Source organism: Acromyrmex echinatior, chromosome 11, assembly GCF_024713525.1.
Source record: "Acromyrmex echinatior isolate Ae372 chromosome 11, ASM2471352v2, whole genome shotgun sequence".
NCBI lineage: Eukaryota > Metazoa > Arthropoda > Insecta > Hymenoptera > Formicidae > Acromyrmex > Acromyrmex echinatior.
In genome coordinates, this window is record NC_141862.1 from 10,804,974 (window position 1) to 10,823,318 (window position 18,345).

The window sequence follows — 18,345 nt, forward strand, 5'->3', positions numbered from 1 at the left end:
CAATTTCGATAGTGGCGACGCGGTCAATGCTGATAACACGTGGCGGCGATAGTCCCTAAAAATTTACCGCGCGAAACGGAGGCTACAGAGATCGAATGAATGTTTACCATATGCTGTGCATGACATGATTATGTCGAAGATTGTCGAATGTATTAATAGATGGCACGACGATTGTTTTGCATTGTAGAATGCATTGGTTCAAGATGGTCCTTTGTTGGTTCTTTTGTGTATTTGTTGTTTCCTAATTTGAAACGCGGATTCTTAACTTTAAATCAAATGATCGGAAGATTACCATTTATGGATTTTCGAGAAATTATTGAAAGGGACAAGTGAACGCGTCGAACTATTCAAAATTTGAGTATTTCTTTTGATTATTTTTCGTATTATTGTTGGAGGAAATAGATACATAGAACATGCATACATCTGAAGTCTAATTGACTCTCGATATATTTTAGGTTATTAAATGATTGAAATATGGCTGCGATCGATTTGGACGCTTTCAGCGCTTTTTAATATTTCTATTCTTATTTTACGTCCAATGAACGATAAAAACAGAATGATTACAATTAGTTCCATTTTGGTGCTGGTTTTAGAAAAAGAACGGAAACATAAAGAAAAAAGGAACAACATATTTTTGTTTTTCTAAAGTCAATTAATACTCCAAAGTTATATTTTAAAATTAACGCTATAATTTTAATAATTCAGATTTATTTTTTGGAAACTGTTTTTTTTTACTTGTGTGCAAATAACCCTAGCAAATGAGCGATATTAGCGATATTAGCTCATTTCTATTAATATCAATTACACCGATTTAACTTACTTTTATCTTTCTCAAGAAGATAAGTTCTGATAATTAGAAAAAGATAAAGTATAAATTAAACTGAGTTTAATTTTATTTATAAAGTTAATCTGTATTGATAGAAATGATGAATTACATAATATTAATTTCTCCCAATATAGATTAATTTTAATTTTGATTTAATTTATTGATTGTTATTTTTTTCTAATTCTTATGTTTTACTAATTGATTAACTTAATTTAATTTTGGTTAGTTCAGTTTTTACTTTCTCTAGTTCTAAAAATTAGAAAAAGATAAAGAATAAGTTGAACTGAGATTAAAGTTAATTTATAACGATAAAAATAGATATTATTAAAAAAAGATAAAAAGTAAGTTAAATCGAGATTAAAGTTAATTTACATTGGTAGAAACGGGTATAAGAATGATTTGAATGATAGAAGAACAATATTAATTTTTCAAAAGTTTCAGTTTTTTTAGAACAAAGAAACATTTTAAATACAATAGGCTGCTCTACGAATGCAGTAATTTATAATAATTATTGCATCTCACAGTTAACGAATAGTATGATACGCTTTAGTGAAGGAGATTCTCAACATAAGAATATGATATAATAACATAATAATTAATATATAATGATGTAATATGTAATTTTATAGTCATTGAACATCTTAGCTACTAAATCTCATTAGTAAAAATATAGCAGACAAATCTTATCAGCACAAGTATATTAAAATTTATTAACTGATAAAACAATAATAAATTTAATACAGAAACTGATCAAAATCATTTCGTATTTAAATATGATATATTCCATTCAAGTGTTTACAGAATGACTTTTGCTCGATTTCTGCTGCAAGATTGCTGTTAGATTATGGTCCGGTTCCGTCAGTACAAGATTAACTTTAATTTTGGTTCTATTTTCTCTTTATATTTTTCTAAGAAAAAGATAAAAGCCGATATTCACAGTCTGTCTTCTTATTTAATTTACAAGCACATCTTAAGTAATTAGCATCTTAAGTTTCAAGTATTGGTTGTTTTCAAGTGTCTTAAACAGTGTTTGAGATGCTAATACAGCTCCGTAATTAGTTTACATCTTAAGAACGATCTTATGTATAAGAACTGACTACCGAATTCTGGTCAAACGCAGTAAGTATTAAACCCGAGATTAAAGTTAATCTTACATTGGCGGACATGGCTTATGTCGGCGGACTCTGATAACAGAATCCGAGATTAACGCGGATGTAATCTTTCAATCTACGGTAATATCTCTCGGATCAGCCGATCGATGAACTGCTAGCGTTTTACTCACTGGGATATTCATCGGAAAAATGTTAATGACATTTTGATATCACGAGCAGGAAGTGACGGGTCCCGCGATATGGAGGTCTTCCTGGATTGTTCGACGCGACAACGGGCGCCCTGATGCTCATCTTCCTCCGGTCTCTCTCCGCTATGTTGCGCCGAGAAATGCAGCGACCCCGAAAGGTCCCGTATCTATATAGAAAACAAGATCCAGCAAGAGCGATGGAAGTGAAAAATTCGGCCGGAATTATTCGACCGTGGCCGCGGCGGAATGGCACCGGTTTTAAATCCCCGTAAACACACGCGTCAGAGGCTCTCAATGTCGTCTGGAATATCCACGACAAGGAATACGGGGGATGTATGACATTTCTAAGTAATAATCCTTTAATCATGTTTACGATCAGCACGAGATTAAATTTCAATTAAGATTATTAAATCAAAACAAATTTGATTTATTTATTATGAAGTTGTTTCTTCAATTCATTTGATAAAAATATATTTCAAAAGAAAATAAGTTCTTATCATGAATATACTAATGAATTTTTAATTTGTAACAAATAGAATTATTATCAAGAAAATCAATTTCAAGATTACTATTAAGAAAATATTTTCTCTTTAAGGTTAAAGGTATCATCTTTACTTAAAAGAAAGAAAATAAATTGAGTGTAATCTTTTTTCGTAGCAATAGAATGATATTTTTCTATATATACTCAAGTAAACACAGAAGTTAATTAAAATAAAAATCAAGATTGCAATGTAAATAACGGTAATAGAAAGGTCAATTTATTAGCAAGAAATTAAATCACAAATGTAAAATAGTTTATTAGAGTGTCACTCAATTAGTTAAAATATAATATATAGGAAACGTTTCGACTTTACTTATTGTATTTAGTTTCTTAAAACAGAAGTCATAATAACATCATAAGAACATTACCTTGACACCTTATTTGTCACTTATAAGTTTATTTTTAAATGATATTATGATATCCTATGATATCATTATAACTTAATTATGATTCTACCTGGAATAAATGTGAATACAGAAAATGGAAAGTAATGTAAATTAGCAAAAAATTAAAAAGTTTAAACGAAGCGCTTCTCTATCATTTTTCTCGTTTATTGTTTTTACGATTGATATTTATCAAGCGGAACTGCAATTATCATGAGAGTAACGAATGTCAGTGTAAACCTCTAAAGAATGAGAGTTTGAATAAAAACAAATGTTTCCATTGTGATCCGATTTAGAAGCGAAGAAAAGCCAAACTCGCGGCTTTACGACGTCTAGATTTAGATCGTCAGTACGTGTTTAACTTAATCTTCTCTCGTACATCTTCTCTTTTACCCCTTTCGCGGTCAACCACGCGGCGCAGCACCGCGTAAACTGAACGAATGAGAAAGAGAGAACAAAAAAAAGAGAAAAAAAGACCAGATGCCAGAAGCGTGAAAAAGCGAAGACAAACATTTCTTTTACGGGATATAATTCGGACTTGATCGCAACTTCCAAGAAATTGATAATACAACTCTCTCTTTGGTAAAAAAGAAAAGCAAAATTGATATAATACTTTGCAATCATACTTTGCAATTTTTCTGTCAAAAATCTGTATTTATTTATTGCACAATATAAGATAAAAAAAAAGTCTTGCGAAAATGTGTGTGTCGCAAGGATTGCGCAAGAATATGATAGAGAAAAGAAAGTACAAAAATGTGAAGGATTACGTTTGCATGTAAAATTAAATAGATTCTGCATTTTTTTTCAGAAAAGAAAAAAAGAAGATTTGGAAAAAGAATGCAGAGAGAATGGAAAGAGAATGCAGTAAAAGGACGAATCGATTTATTGTCATGCAGAGAACAATAATCTACTGATCACGCGATGCATCATTAGAAATAAGAATCCAGCAGCCCCGAAACCGCGGACAGACTGATCTTCACGTTGATCGTCCTCGTCGCCTACGTCAAGCGATTATTTCCTAATATCTCAATGCAGCATGTAAAAGGCCTATCGTGTATACTCTCGATGTCCGCACCGCTACCTTCCTCTGCTTCCACTCTCGGCTCTCCTCCAGCTTCTTTCCTCCACCGTTTCTTTTTCTCGATAAGAAAAGGAGGAGTTTGCCTGCATACCTCGAAGCTATGCAGTACACAGATGCAGGCAGAGCGTCAGAGAGAAACGATGTACTTATACGGACGCCGAGAGAAAAAGGAGAGAGGGTAATGTATATTAAATTAAGAGTAATGTATATTAAGATTTATTCTATTTTGCGGTAATAACTCTTTAAGTAACTCTACGTGAGAGATCGCTTACAAGCCATTTAAAAACATGTATCATTAAAATTGAGTAGTCTAGTTAAACCGAGTAAACAGTTTACAAGAGTTTTGCACGCGTTTATATTACATTACATATCATCAAGCTTTTTGTTGTAGCATCGGGACACATAGAATACTCCAGAGAGAATAATATCGAGATATGTTCTAAGGGAACATAAACAGAAACATCTAATAAAATCATCGCAAGATACGGAACGAATTAACTCCTATTTATTTGGAAGTAATCCTGATATATATTTTAAATATGATCATCATTTCAAACATGAGGCGGACACGTGAATTGAAAGGTCGGTTACAATTTAGTATTTTGAACTCCGGTAAGGTCATTACACAGAAAGAGAGAGAGAGAGAGGGGGGGGGAGAGGGAGAGAGAAAAAGAGAGCTGGCGAAAGAGGCGAGAGTGCGTGACGCGGCGGCTGTGGCCGAGGGCGGCTGGCGCGGCGGCGGCGGCGGCGGCGGCGGTCGTGTGTGCGTTGGCGCCAGGCCACATTCTCGCATTCGTTAAACCAAGGCACGGAGTTAGGTCCCTCCGCCTCATACCTCGTACCTTATGCCTCGTGCCCTGCCTTGTCTTGCCTTGCCTCGCATTGCCTCGTTTTGCTTTGTTTTTTTTTTGCCTGCTGGCATCTCCCATATGTTGTGACTTCCTTCCTCGCTCCCGTATTACTCCGTGCTCGCAACGAATAATAGCGACAGCAACGGGATAAAAAAGAAGAGTCTCTTTCTCTCTCTTTCTCACTTCCTCGCACCTATCTTGACGGGGAAATAAATAAAATCACGTTTCTTGGGATGAAAATTGTTGGAATTTGTCTTCCCTTGACTCTCGAAGAATGTACATGGAAAATTAAAGCTATATATTTTTCGTCGCATTGTTTTGTTCACAGTTTGATGACCTTTATACGCCGGGAGAGATTAGGTAAATTGTAGGCGTGCCAGTACAGATAGATACTATGGGGGATCAGCCAATGTGGAATAGCTTAAAGAGGATATAAGGCGAGTCGCGGTGGCGCCGTGCTCGAGAATTTACACGACATACCTCTGGCGAGTTACAGCACATAAATGGGTACGTAAATCATGCGCGTAAACAGCCACGTTATATGTATAGATAGAGGCGTTTACTCGGATGACAAGCGACCCGTGAAGCGCCGCCGCCGCATCGGCGAGCTCATTAAGTAATCGATATTATTTTACGATGAACAGAGAAACCCTTGATAGAACACTTACGATCTCGACACGGACACGCGTACTCCCGGGATTGAACTCCCGGGATCGCTCTCCTTACGATGATTAACTGAAGTTGGGATTTATCTCTCCAATTTGTAACCGGCGAAAGAGAGAGAGAGAGAGAGAGAGAGAGAGAGAGAGAGAGGGGGGAAGCACCACGTTTCTTCCGACCGTTTACATTCTGATAAAAAGCCCCGTTATAATTTCGGTCATTCCGAATTTCGATGCCACGTTTCAAAATAATTTTTCATCGAATAATATCAATATTTGTGCCAATTAAAACGAAGTATATATCTAAGATATGATGATTGAGATTATATATCTATTTCAGACATAGGGTAACAAAAAAGGAACAAAAAGAGAAAGTGTCGCGACGAAAGCTATTGGACTACCTGAAACACCCGACAACCATAAATCACTTGTCAAAATACACTCGGGTGTAAGAAACAGGACATTTGGTCGACTCCGCTTTTAATAATTGCCGATGATGAATCGGCTGAGCCTAAAGCTCTAACAAACCTGACAATGACAACGACAACAGCTGTTTCTCGACCGATCCCAACGAAATGACATTCCAAAAGAATTTTGTGTTTTTTTTACGAATCTAAAATCTCACTTTCAATAAACATAAATATGATAAGAAAATAAAAACAACTCGATTTATTTTTCAGAATTCGGATAACTTTCTGACGTGTAAATTAATTTAATCACATCTGCCGTAGTCGACAATTATTTATAATGTTACAATAGATTTTTAGATTGAGAGTTTATATTAAAGGGATGCGCAAAAAGACGAAGAAACGCTATGAACGGTTTGTAATAAAAAAAGGAAGAAAGCGCAATGAAGGGCGACTGGGAAAGAGAGCGCAAAAGAATTATCTGTATACTTTCTTTCATGTCGCGCACCGTGCGAAGCAGTTAAGCAAAGGTCACAAGTTGAGCAATCTATCCATTTATCGGTGCAAACAACGTTAGCGGCATGTATACGATACAGACGAGAGGTTGATGAATCTTTCGTAGAGCGGCTGTCCTGGCCAAACTCCTTCGTCTTTCCTCAGTCAGGATCCACGAATGGAGACGAGAGATATCTCTCCTTTTGGGCAATCGAAACTTCCGGGAATAATTGGATAAACGTAAAAAGAAATAAAAGCGTCGGCCCCTACCGGGGACCGGATTTGAGTAAGCGTGGTAGCTACGGCGAGGGAGTAAAGAACATGCTGTGGGGCACGGCAGAAAAACGAAGGAGGAGTGAGTATACGAGGTGAACAACAACGAGGCAAGGAAGGAGAGGAACGAGAATATGCATAGTATTGGGGTGTGGTGGTAAGGCGCAGGGGGAGAGAATGAGAGAGGGGAAGAGAGAGAGAGAGAGAGAGAGAGAGAGAGAGAGAGAGAGAGAGAGAGAGAGAGAGAGAGAGAGCAGCTATTGGAGCCAAGCCGGGCCGGGCTGGACCGTTGATGAGTGAGCGCGCGGCCGGTAGAAAAAGAAGATGAGCCCGTCGGTGTACGCGCGTAACATACGACGGAGGGGGTCGTAAGAAGAGTGAAGAAGAGCCCCGGAGGGAGTTCCTCGCTGAAGGAGGCGTGCGGCGCCACGGTGGGTACCGACGCGACGACTCGGTTGCGACTATAAGTAAGTCTCGCGCGGCGCGCCGCGACTTAATGCCGTCGCCGCGTCCGTGGCGCCAAGAGGAAGGCCCGTTGGCGACGACGATAAACCTCCTTCTCGCGCGTTCCCCGCGACTGCGAAGGAGAGGAGAGAGCGAAAGAAAAGAGAGAGGGAGGCACGGTGAACTTATATTCCGTAGGATGGTGTGGATCAGCGACAGTACAGATAACACGTGGTTGTCAGTCGCTACAGTATTGGGTTTCGCCTACTAGTGTTGATCAGTGATTGGCAGTAGACAGCGGTATTCGAAAACACCGCGACAGCTTGAAATTTTCCTCGCTATGACATTGTGCTAACATTTGTATTTTTCTTAACGAAAAATAGATGGTTATACGGTCAAATCGGACGATTACCGTTGTGAAATCTGTAATATCGTGTGTACATAGTGTACCGAGTGGCAGAGACGAAAAAGAACATTCTGGAAAGTGGTGCTCGCGCAGAGGGTGGTCTCACCGTTTCGCACGTCGTGGAACGTCATTATTTTTCGTTTGATCGCGTACAATCACCTTGACAATCATCTATAATCATACTTTGCAATCAGTACTTTCGCTCCCGTGTCAAGTGACAGCATGTCCGGGATTCTCTACACGCTGCTTGGCCTCGCGGCCAGCACGAGTCTGCATTGCGCCGTACGCCGCGAGATCAGCCCGTGCACCTGCCGACAAGAGGAGTTTTCCAGTCCCGTTATCAACCAGGCGGCGGTGACGGTAGCCGCGTCTACTAGCGGAGTCGCCAACGTGAACAACAATGCTGGCGGTGGTGGAGGAAACGGTGGTAGTGGCCATCATGTAGGGGAGCGTATTGAGGTATTATGTGAGAAGATGAAGTCGTTCGACCAATTGGCCGAGGCATTGAGCGGTAAATTCACCCCCGAACAGCAGATCACCCTGCGAGTGGCGCATTCGAATCTACGCGACATATCGCGTCACGATTTCAAGGAGTTGCGTATGTCTATCACTCGACTCGAGCTGAATCACGATCATCTTGGGTAAGTGCGACGGAACGAGTGATCCGTTGATGAACTTCGTTGCCATCGAAAAATTATTAATGCGTGAATGATGATCTTGAACAGTAAGATTATGTCGAAGTGCCGAAGTCTTCGACGAAGAAACGTAAAGAATCATGGGGGGACGCGCGATAATGACACGATTTATCAGTCACGGTTACTACAACCCACTGTGTATACAGTTATGTAGAGATAACGATGGTTTCGGAGATCATCTGTATTTCTCACAAGTGCGGTAAACATTAACTAAGCAACTTTTCTGTAATCAGCATTCTTTTGCTATATACGTTAGATTATTATTTTTTTTTAATAATAATAAAGTTAAAGATTAAGATACTGGATTAATTCAGTATGGATTGACATAGGACTTGCAGGAAAGCTTAACGGCCAATTACCAAGTTGAATTTTTTGCAGAAAATTTGACAAAACGACTGAAAAATCAAATAGAAAAATTGAAAGCAATGTTTATATTTTTGAAAAGTCAAATGACCTTTATTTAACTGTGGTAGTATATTGTTATCAACAATTTAATATCATAAAACTGCTTACAATTTTACCTTATTTTAATACAAGGATAATTCTTCCTGCTTCTCATCAGTCTTTTAACGTGGAACTTTACTACGTAACAATTTTATTAAATTGACGAAATATTATTCATACGATGAGAGAAAGCAGAAAGGGCGGAGTATAATCTGTATCGAAATTCCACACAAAATTGAAAAATTCCGATGAAGTTTGAAAGCTGATTTTTATATCATAGACCTCAACGTTATCGGTTGTTAGATTATGTATACATATTAATTAGTTTTAACATGGTTGACCTAGTACAAAATGTTATCTTTTATTTAGTTGTGATAATTTATATAATAGTTAAGCTTTACAGTAAATATAATTTAAAAAATGTTTTAAATTTGTAATAAATAGACTATTAAGCTCGTAGACCTTTATTTATTTATTACATTGGAAAGTTGATTGAAAAATGCAGGCAAATTGAATGGTAACGAAATGTTGGAGACGTGGTGCACGTCTGTCATCCGTAGCCGCGTACTCCGTCGCGTAGTCTCCGTCTGAAGTGTGCCACACACGTCGATATGGTCGGCCAGTATCTTTGCAAAAGGTCATCGTCTGCTATTGCGGACATTGAATGGAAGCATTTGTATATGTATAACAAAGAAGCGATCTTAATTCCCACAATGAGTATTTGCGAAGGCGTTCGCGGCGCCATTGCGTACACGTTTGAACCGACGTTTGAACTTTTGTCGAGGTGTACGCTGAGAAAACTGCCGTGAACGGTGGATTATCACTAAAATCTTACAGTAAATCGTCAAGCTTGATTGTTAATTCCAGGCACTTTATAATACGATAGTCCATCCATAATTCGTTCGTTTATAATCATCTGCAAGTTTCTCGACTGCATTCGTCATGAGTTCTTTTTTTATACAGCTCCAGTATTATTACTCTCTAAATTCTTTGAAGTGAAATCTCACTCTAAAAAATGAAAATTAAGTCTTGAAAAAGAAAGGCTCAATTTTTAATTTGCAAAAGTGAGATTTTACTCTTCAAAGTGAGATTCACTCTAAAAGTTTTAGACTTTTAGAAAGAAGAGGTACTGAAAGCTGTAACAAAACGTGACAATAAGCGTGATATGTTGACCAGTATACAGCGGAAGCAGGATATCGTTACATAATGGTTTTATCACGGAGATTGGTGAAGAAAGGCGATAAATCGTCTCAATATACGTCTCGACGAATTCGGTGTAGGAGCTCTCGACTGAGACGATTGCTAGTTTTCCAGTCCATACGTTTGGCTCTCGTTCTGTATTATTCATCTTTCCTCGGTATAATGCCCGTAGTGGCCATCATCCTTTACGAGCGACACAAAGGATGAGTTACCAGTCTTCCTTGATTATCCTGCTGCGTGTATCTCGCATTAAGAAAAAAAGATCGACGGTCCTTGAGGACTATAGGTATGCCTCTTTTATAGGAATGCTAAGTATCCTCGCGAGACAGGGAGAAGGGACGAGACGTAAGAATGAAATCTTAATCGTGCCTGACCTCTTCGCGCGAGTTATCGCGGGAAGTTGTGTGTGTTTACCGTCGTGGAATAATTAAATAACGAGTCTCGCAGTGAGCCAACACTAAGTGTATAATCGAACGATAACGTCTGGCGCGTCGCCACTTTTTCAGGGCCCCTCATTGGTTCAGCTCGTTGCTCCGGTCACGTATTACTACACAAATGATAAACAACGTTGTAATAGAGGAAAATATGAAATACTACTGCTCTTTGGTGCTAATAGAAAAATCAGATCTTTAAAATAAACATCACACAAGCGCGGAAACGCCGCTCGCGTGATTATCGTATATCGCATATCGTTTTGCTAAAGTCAAGGACCCATGAACAAGCGTGCTATCACGATTTGCAGGGTCGTGGATGGCGACGTTTTTGCTGGTCTGGGTCGTACGCAGTATTTGAGTCTCGCAGACAACGAGGTACCTTCGATACCAAGGCACATTTTGACGCATCTGTCACTGCTACGAACTTTAGACCTCAGCAGGAACCGGATAAGTCGCATTGATTTGGATGACTTTAAGGTAAGTGATTAGATTACTTTAGCTTTAGAATTCACGCATTATGCAAGAAGGGGATCAAAATAGAGAGAAATAATAAAATAGAAAGATCGTTGGCACAATAGATCGTAAACCTATTCTTTTAAGCAGAACTTTATGCATATCGTTCATTCTTTTCCCTCCAATTTGACACACAAAAAAAAAGGAAAGATAAACTGTGCAAGAAGTTCGCTTGAAAAGAACAGACTTTATATATACTTGCTCAATTAGCTACGTATTATGAATATTTTGCACAAATTGACAGGAAGATTCTGTATTTTGCAAATCTAAAAGTGCGCAAATTCTTAAGTGTTATTATGATCAAAGAGCGGAAGTGAGTATTAAAAGTTTAAGAAAGACAATTTTGTATTTAAAAGAGACGTTATTAATAGAAGATAAAAGAAAAAGAATCTTAAACTTGAATAGTCAATAGAAAGAAAAAAAGAGATAGCAAATTCATCACACAACGTCGTGATTTAATGACCTTTTTTTTTATTTTAGCACAATCCGACACTTCAGCATTTGGCCATGGCCGGAAATGCAATTTCTGAGATGATCCCGGGTTCGCTACCGCCTCTAGTGAAACATTTGCATGTCGGCAGGAATCGTTTGAACAGCCTAAATCATACTCTAAGGTATCTTTTCTCGATTCGAACACGAAATTAGAATTATTCAAATTTTAATATTATGATTAATTACATTTAATATTACGAAAAATTATAAACTGCAATGTGTTGTTGACAAAAGTATAATTTCCATTATCTTTGAGACTTGCATTCATAGTTAAAAAGCTACCACAGCATCTTACCCATCCTGTTTACTTACTCGTTTAGACACTATGTCTCTTATCTAATTAGTTCTGTCTATGATTGAGCCATTGAATTGCTGATTAAAGGAAATTCCCTGCGTGGACTATTGATCATCGACCTTTAAAATCGTACTTGGAAATCTGCGATTCTACGTGTTCGCTCAGCGGCGAATACGTGGAGCGTAGAGCAGGATTTAGCCACGTGCCCCACTTGTTTGTTCTTTGCAGAGATTTGAATCAACTCGAGTGGTTGCTCATTAATTCTAACGAGCTCACGTCACTCGATGGCGAGTTACCATCGTCCGGCCACAATCTCAAGATGCTTTACGCCGCGGATAATAAGCTGACGCATCTTCCGGCCGAGTTCCGATACCTTCACCGTCTGGAGACTCTCTTTCTCCAGCAGAACAAGATCCGAAATCTCGATGGCACTCTGCAGAAAGCCAGGCGCCTAAAGTTCCTGGAGCTCTCATATAACGAATTGCAAGAGGTATTTAATTCGCCGCTTCGTGCGACATTCTTTTTAAGCTTCGAGTCCGATCGTGTGATTTCATAGCACGAAAGTCGACATGTACTACGCAAAATGTTTATTTGTTTATTCGCAAGAACAAAATTTTATTGTCTAAATTGCAGAAAGTTTTTTTACGCTGAATAAACGAATACAGGGGAGACTGGGTACTAAAGGATATATCGTATCTTGGAAGACATTAATTATTTACTCTTTAATTTTTAGATTTTTCGAAATCCTTGGGGCACTAATTAATTTTTTAATAATAATGAGATTTTTAATGTTAACTCAGTTATATTACTACAGTTAAAAAGTAATTTTGCTGAAGAGGATTCCAAAGAGAGCCGAAATCTTCAAAAATAAAGATTTTGTGCAATGGAAAGTAATCAAAGTTTTGTAATTGAATCATTGGTCACGTCTGCTTTGACTCTCATTAGCTTTGAATTTGTTGTTTATTTTTATTTTAAAGATTGAGAGTTTTTAAATTTTATTTTATATTTTTAAAAAGTAATATAAGTCAACAGAAAACATTTTATTATTAAAAAATAATTAATGTACATGTACATATTTTAAGGTACACGTTTCTAGGTACCACAGTCTTCTCTTTGATAGAGTGGAATTTCGAGGAATTTAAAAGTGAGAGAGTAAATCTACGAAATTGCATCGTCAGGCGAGTGCATTCGGAGCGCACGTGCTCTCGAATATTACGCTTTAACGCGTGCGATACGACGGGGGTGTCGGAGGAGGCAAAAGCGCGCCGTACATTGAGTCAATTACCGCGACGTAACGTAATTATTACCGCCTTCCGCCTGGCGGAAGGATCTCAAGTCGGCACTCAAATGAAACAGACGGACGTATTTCACGTCGTGGCTTTCTCGTTCAAATTGTGTGACGCGTCGACTCGAATGGCGTTAATTAGATTGCGCAGTTTACGCACATGTTATATTATGAATAGAAATTCAACAGACGTCTAAATTATGCCTCTTTAGCTGAACGCGGACGATTTCTTAGAAGCCGAGATGTTGGAGGACCTCGAGCTCGGGCACAATTCTCTCAAGTCTCTCGGCGGCGCGGACGGTGATGGAAATGGAAGTAGCGCTCTTTATCCCCTCAGATCGTTAAAGTGCCTGAACTTGACGCACAACGAGCTCCGTGAATTTTCTCTGGCTTCCTTGCGCGGTCTACGTGAACTTAAATTGCTCGATCTATCAAATAACCGGATCGCCAGACTTCACAGAGGAAGACCGTCCTCCGAGGTAGGTATTTACGTCATCCGATACTTTACGTATCTACGTCATCATCGAGACTGTTTACGTTGTCTGATCTGACGATCGGTCAAAATCTATTCTTGATAGAGTCCGACCGAAACTTTTACCGAAACTAAAAACGAATACTCATTACGTGTCAGTTTTGACTGAAACCATATAGCTCTTCTTCATAAATATTAATTTTAATATGTGTAATTATTGTTTCAATAATTAAATTATAATGTTTATGAAGAAGAAGTACATATATTCTTTGATCAAAATGGACATACAACCGAAATTTAATTATTGTTTCAATTATAATATTTATGAAGAAAAAGTATATGATATATGAGTATGTCATATGGTTTTTGTAGGATTTCTATTTTTTAATTTTGGTTTTGGTTTTGGTTTCGGTTAAAATTGACATGTAGGCGAGTGTTTCGTTTCGGCAAAAGTTTCGGTCGGACTCTAATTCTTGATATTCTTGATATTATTAGAATTTGGTGGAAGAGGAAGGCGAGGAGATTGCAGGCAGCACTATCCAAGATCTGCGCCTTCAGCATAACGAGCTGCGTAGTCTAGACGGCTCTCTTTTCCTAGGCATGAAAGAGCTGCAGAGGCTCAATCTTAGCCATAACGCGCTGGGCCCCACGATTGGACCGCGCGATTTGCGCGGTCTCGACGGGTTACGCGTGCTCGACATCTCACACAATCAACTCACCACTCTCGAGGATACGTCGGAGGTAAATATAAAAGTCCACTCAAATTTCCTTTTTGCTTTCCCTTTTTTTTTTTCGTTCGATGTGCGATATAATTGTGTATCAATTGTATGATCATGATTTAGACGTGGCTACCGTCGCTGGAGGAACTGAATGCGTCGCACAATCGCCTGGTTATGCTGTCCGGTCGAGATTTTCGCGGTTTCCCGGTGCTCTGCTGGGCCGACGTTAGCATGAATCAAATACGTACTCTCATGCCGGAGCTGGTGGCTAATACACGATGCACGATTCATGGAGTCCCCGACGTGCTACGTATATACCTTCAAGGTGAGCTTATATTAGATACACACTCTCTCTCTTTTTCAAGGCATCCCTCTTCGCAGCCTTTTAGTATCATATTTAACGCTATCGCACATATTTCTATTCATGCACACAACAGATTGTTTATAATAACATTATATAATAGCAAATATTAGAATTGATATTGCACTATTTAAGATTCTTCTGTCCTTCATCTCTTATCGATCTGAAGAAAAAGGGCAACAACGAGAAAAAGTGATTCATCTTTTTTTTTAAATATTCCAGATATATCTATATAATGTTACTCGATAAAATAACTCTTAATTAAAGGCGACAAGACACGTGAATTTAATTTTAATATAACATAATCGCATTGATGAGAAAATAAGTATGCGCAATGTTATCTATTATTTGGCCGATACGTGAAAGATTTGTCACAGACGAACGATAATCGAGTTAACAGTCGTAAACGAGATTCTGATTCCCATAGAAATCTCCACTCGGTGAGACAACTGTTCGTTCCGCAGAGAATTCTGATGTCTCACAAGCGAATATTCAATGTAATAAGCTATAAATTTCACACTGTACTGGAATAAACATCTAAAGATATATTCATTCTAATTTTATGAGACTGCACATAATTTAGTATTGCTTCTCTGCTTTTTTCTCGCTAATGTTTCTTTTTCGATTAGGGGCTGTTCGACATTATTTGATGAATGATTGATGAACAATTAAATTCAATTAGATATTAATAGAAGAGGATAGTACGATGAGTGGCGTCAGCGGCATAATTAATAAACACCGCTTGTTAGGTCCAGCGTGGACAAACAAACGGTGGGAAGGCGAGCAAGGGGAAAAAGAATGAGAGAAGGGACTGGTGAAGAGAACAGCCGGGCGCAAAGGGGACGGAAAATAAATTACTGGCTGATAATCGCCTGGCTCCGTTCGGCTCCCGAGGCGTACATTATTTGTTACAACGGTTACATTTCTCGCGATAACCCCCGCTGCGGCGCCATCTCGATTTATTTATTATATACCGGCGTCTGTCTGTTGAGCTTTGTTATTGTTAATGTATCGACTCTGTCTCTTTGCAGCCACGCTATCGTGCCCAATCCCGTTATCTTCTGACTGCAGGTCTCAGCTTCTATTTGACACTTTCTTTTCCTGCTTCGCTTACGATTTCGCATCCGGGAAACTCAGGAAACTTGCGACGAGAATTGTAACAAAAGTTTAGGAAAGCCTTCGAACCGCGAATGTGACAATTGCTGTTAACGATTGATATTGCAGCTATGCAATCTTTGTTATCACAGCTGGCGCCACATTGTCATTAATCACGCGTGTTTTTACGATAATTTTTTTTTACGATAATTTATGATCAAAATACTGTGACTCTTGTCACAATTTAGGGCTGAGATATAGTAAAATATATTGTATAAAAGCATAAGATACCACAAGAAAATAAAAAAATCAAATCGCCCGTGATGCGTGAACGGGCAAGCTACATGTATTTCTCATATCTTATTGTTGCTCCACTTCATCGTGTGTCACGCGGTAAGCCCTTACACTCACACGCACGCTTTGTTGTTCGCAGATAATCCCGTGCTGTGCGACGCCGCTTTGGCCGACTTGACCGTCGCGCTTGAGGTAAATCACGCCAAGGTTTACGGGGTCGGCAGCGATTGTCCAACCACGACAACGCCCACGTCGTTGATGACGGTCGAATTGACGTCGGCGCTACCACAGGCACCGCTACCGCCGACGCTTCTGCAGTTGGCCGCCGCAGCGGTCGCATCCAGGAGCAACGTATCCTTCGCTGCCACCCTCGAGTAAAAGCTCCAGCGTCGCCGCGGTGCGTGCTGGCTCTATGAGAATAATTGCGCGAGCACCACATCGAGCAGGGTGAAGATCCGACGACGAAAAGGAAGAGAGATCTGAGAAATTCGCGCAAGAACTTAATGTCGTTTGACGAAGACGGCAAGAAAGAAGCGAGGTAGACCACCAAAGTATGAGCGGAGCGATTGTTAGAAACGACACGCCGTCTCCAGACACCCATTGTAGTGCGCATCGCGTGTATATACGTGAAATGTAACATGCTCGAGGATACTTTCGAGCGTTCTTGGAGAATTTCGTTTTCCCAGTGATTTCGAAGGTGACGGTGTGTTTGTGCGTTTGTCTTAGCACATAAATAGAGAAGCGATTTTGCACGCTCAGCGATCTCATAAGTCGCCGAGAGAAGCACCTTCTTTAGTCGTAGCAAGTCTCGAGACCAAGATAACTTCGATAAGTATGTATACTTAGGAGAAATCTTGTGCGTCCAAAAATATCCTGTTGGATATTCGAACGAGAATCACTCGTTTATTTGATAATAGAGTCTTGAAATAACTTGAGAAAAATCCATTCAAGATTCAGATTCCTTACGTTGTAAGAGAAAACGAATTGTACTGCGTGCTAATAAATTATATTCACTTTTCTGTTCGATAACTGTAAGATGAGATCCTTACATGCCCATGCATTGTAAATAGTCTTCACCGGCGAAAATTTCCGTGTTTATGTAGAAGTAAGTCTTAAATTTTTCTCTTCGTTGAGCGCGCGAAATAGAGAATGGCCGACATGTCTGCGAAATTCGATATCGAATCGATTGACAACATGATGGATTGACGATTCGTTCTTATATTCGCTAAGTATCAATTCGCTCTTTTTCGCTTAAACGTATAGCGTTCTCGACAGATGCAATTGCATCCACAAATGACAAAGCAATAAAAAATATATATTGAATATCATTGTATTTTGGAAAGGCACGTACAGTGTTTCGAATCCACAGCGGAAATATGTTAATCATCATTTTTTCTGATAAGTTTCCGACATATCACAGAGCGATGATATGAATGAAGGAATAACAGCAACATTTTATAACGTGATAACTCGCGGAAGACTTCGGTCTTCACTCAAGTTTCTCGATGGTCATGTATATGCAAACGAATTTCCGACGGGTTAATGGAGCAAATGAAATCTGTTAACTTGCCCATTGGCATGGGCAGATTGGCAGTGGGCGATCAATTGACTTCTTCGTTAACTCGTGCCAATAGGGACGAATTGTTATCAGCGTGCCTCTATGCATACATAATGGGATCAACCGTCCGTCATCCGCGTACGGTGTTCGGTTATTCCATACGCGCGTAAATAATAATATTATGGTAAATATAGCGTATACGTCCGTTCTTCTGAAAGATTTGCGAAAAGAAGCATTCTTCCCTTAATCAATATTGCAACATTAAATGTGTTAATTGTAAATCAAAAATTTCGGCTAAATGTAACACGAAAATTTGCGAAGATTTAAAAAAAAAATTACGATGCAAATGGCACCATTTTGACTCGAGATTATTAAATTTATTACGTTCATTTTTTTCAACCAATGTAGTTTAATTTTTATTTAACTCTTTTTCTAGTTTTAAGAATTATAAAAGGATGAAGAGTAAGTTGAACCGAGATTAAAGTTGATCTACATTGGCAGAAACAGGCATCAATTATACTTTTTAAACGGGCATGATTAGTATCTCTTGATTTTTCACATATATAGATATATATATATATATATATATATATATATATATATATATACATTGCAGAAAGCAGCCAATAGCACGACTGCTAGCTTAATTTTAGCTAGCTTAATTTTAGCTAGAATTCAAAATCAAAATAATTTATCTCTATTAAGTATTTTAATGAAGGATAACTTTACGTCGTGGAAAGACATCGCGAGAATCGTGAAAGAAATGATAAAGTATTACAACGAGCAAATATAACACCTATCTAATAAGTATGCAAGTATATG

The 18,345-nt window shown here is 38.6% G+C and overlaps 1 protein-coding gene and 1 long non-coding RNA gene across 3 annotated transcripts; both read left to right on the forward strand.

Moving 5' to 3' along the window:
- Positions 1-73: 73 nt before the first annotated feature.
- LOC105148442 (uncharacterized) lies at positions 74-6,093 on the forward strand. 2 transcript variants are annotated; one of them, XR_015546699.1, is made up of 5 exons: positions 74-2,474; positions 3,859-4,309; positions 4,523-4,713; positions 5,311-5,489; positions 5,982-6,093. It is a non-coding gene; the product is annotated as an uncharacterized LOC105148442 (long non-coding RNA). The 2 variants fall into 2 exon arrangements; XR_846428.2 differs by having other exon boundaries at positions 74-2,459.
- A 959-nt stretch (positions 6,094-7,052) lies between these two features.
- ltl (leucine-rich repeat-containing larval translucida) lies at positions 7,053-17,926 on the forward strand. Its single transcript, XM_011060162.2, has 8 exons — positions 7,053-8,307; positions 10,748-10,916; positions 11,433-11,566; positions 11,968-12,229; positions 13,237-13,503; positions 13,992-14,237; positions 14,339-14,540; positions 16,105-17,926. The coding sequence occupies exons 1-8, from the start codon at positions 7,889-7,891 to the stop codon at positions 16,341-16,343; spliced, it is 1,938 nt and encodes a 645-aa protein (XP_011058464.2). The 5' UTR covers positions 7,053-7,888; the 3' UTR covers positions 16,344-17,926.
- The last annotated feature ends 419 nt before the right edge of the window (positions 17,927-18,345 follow it).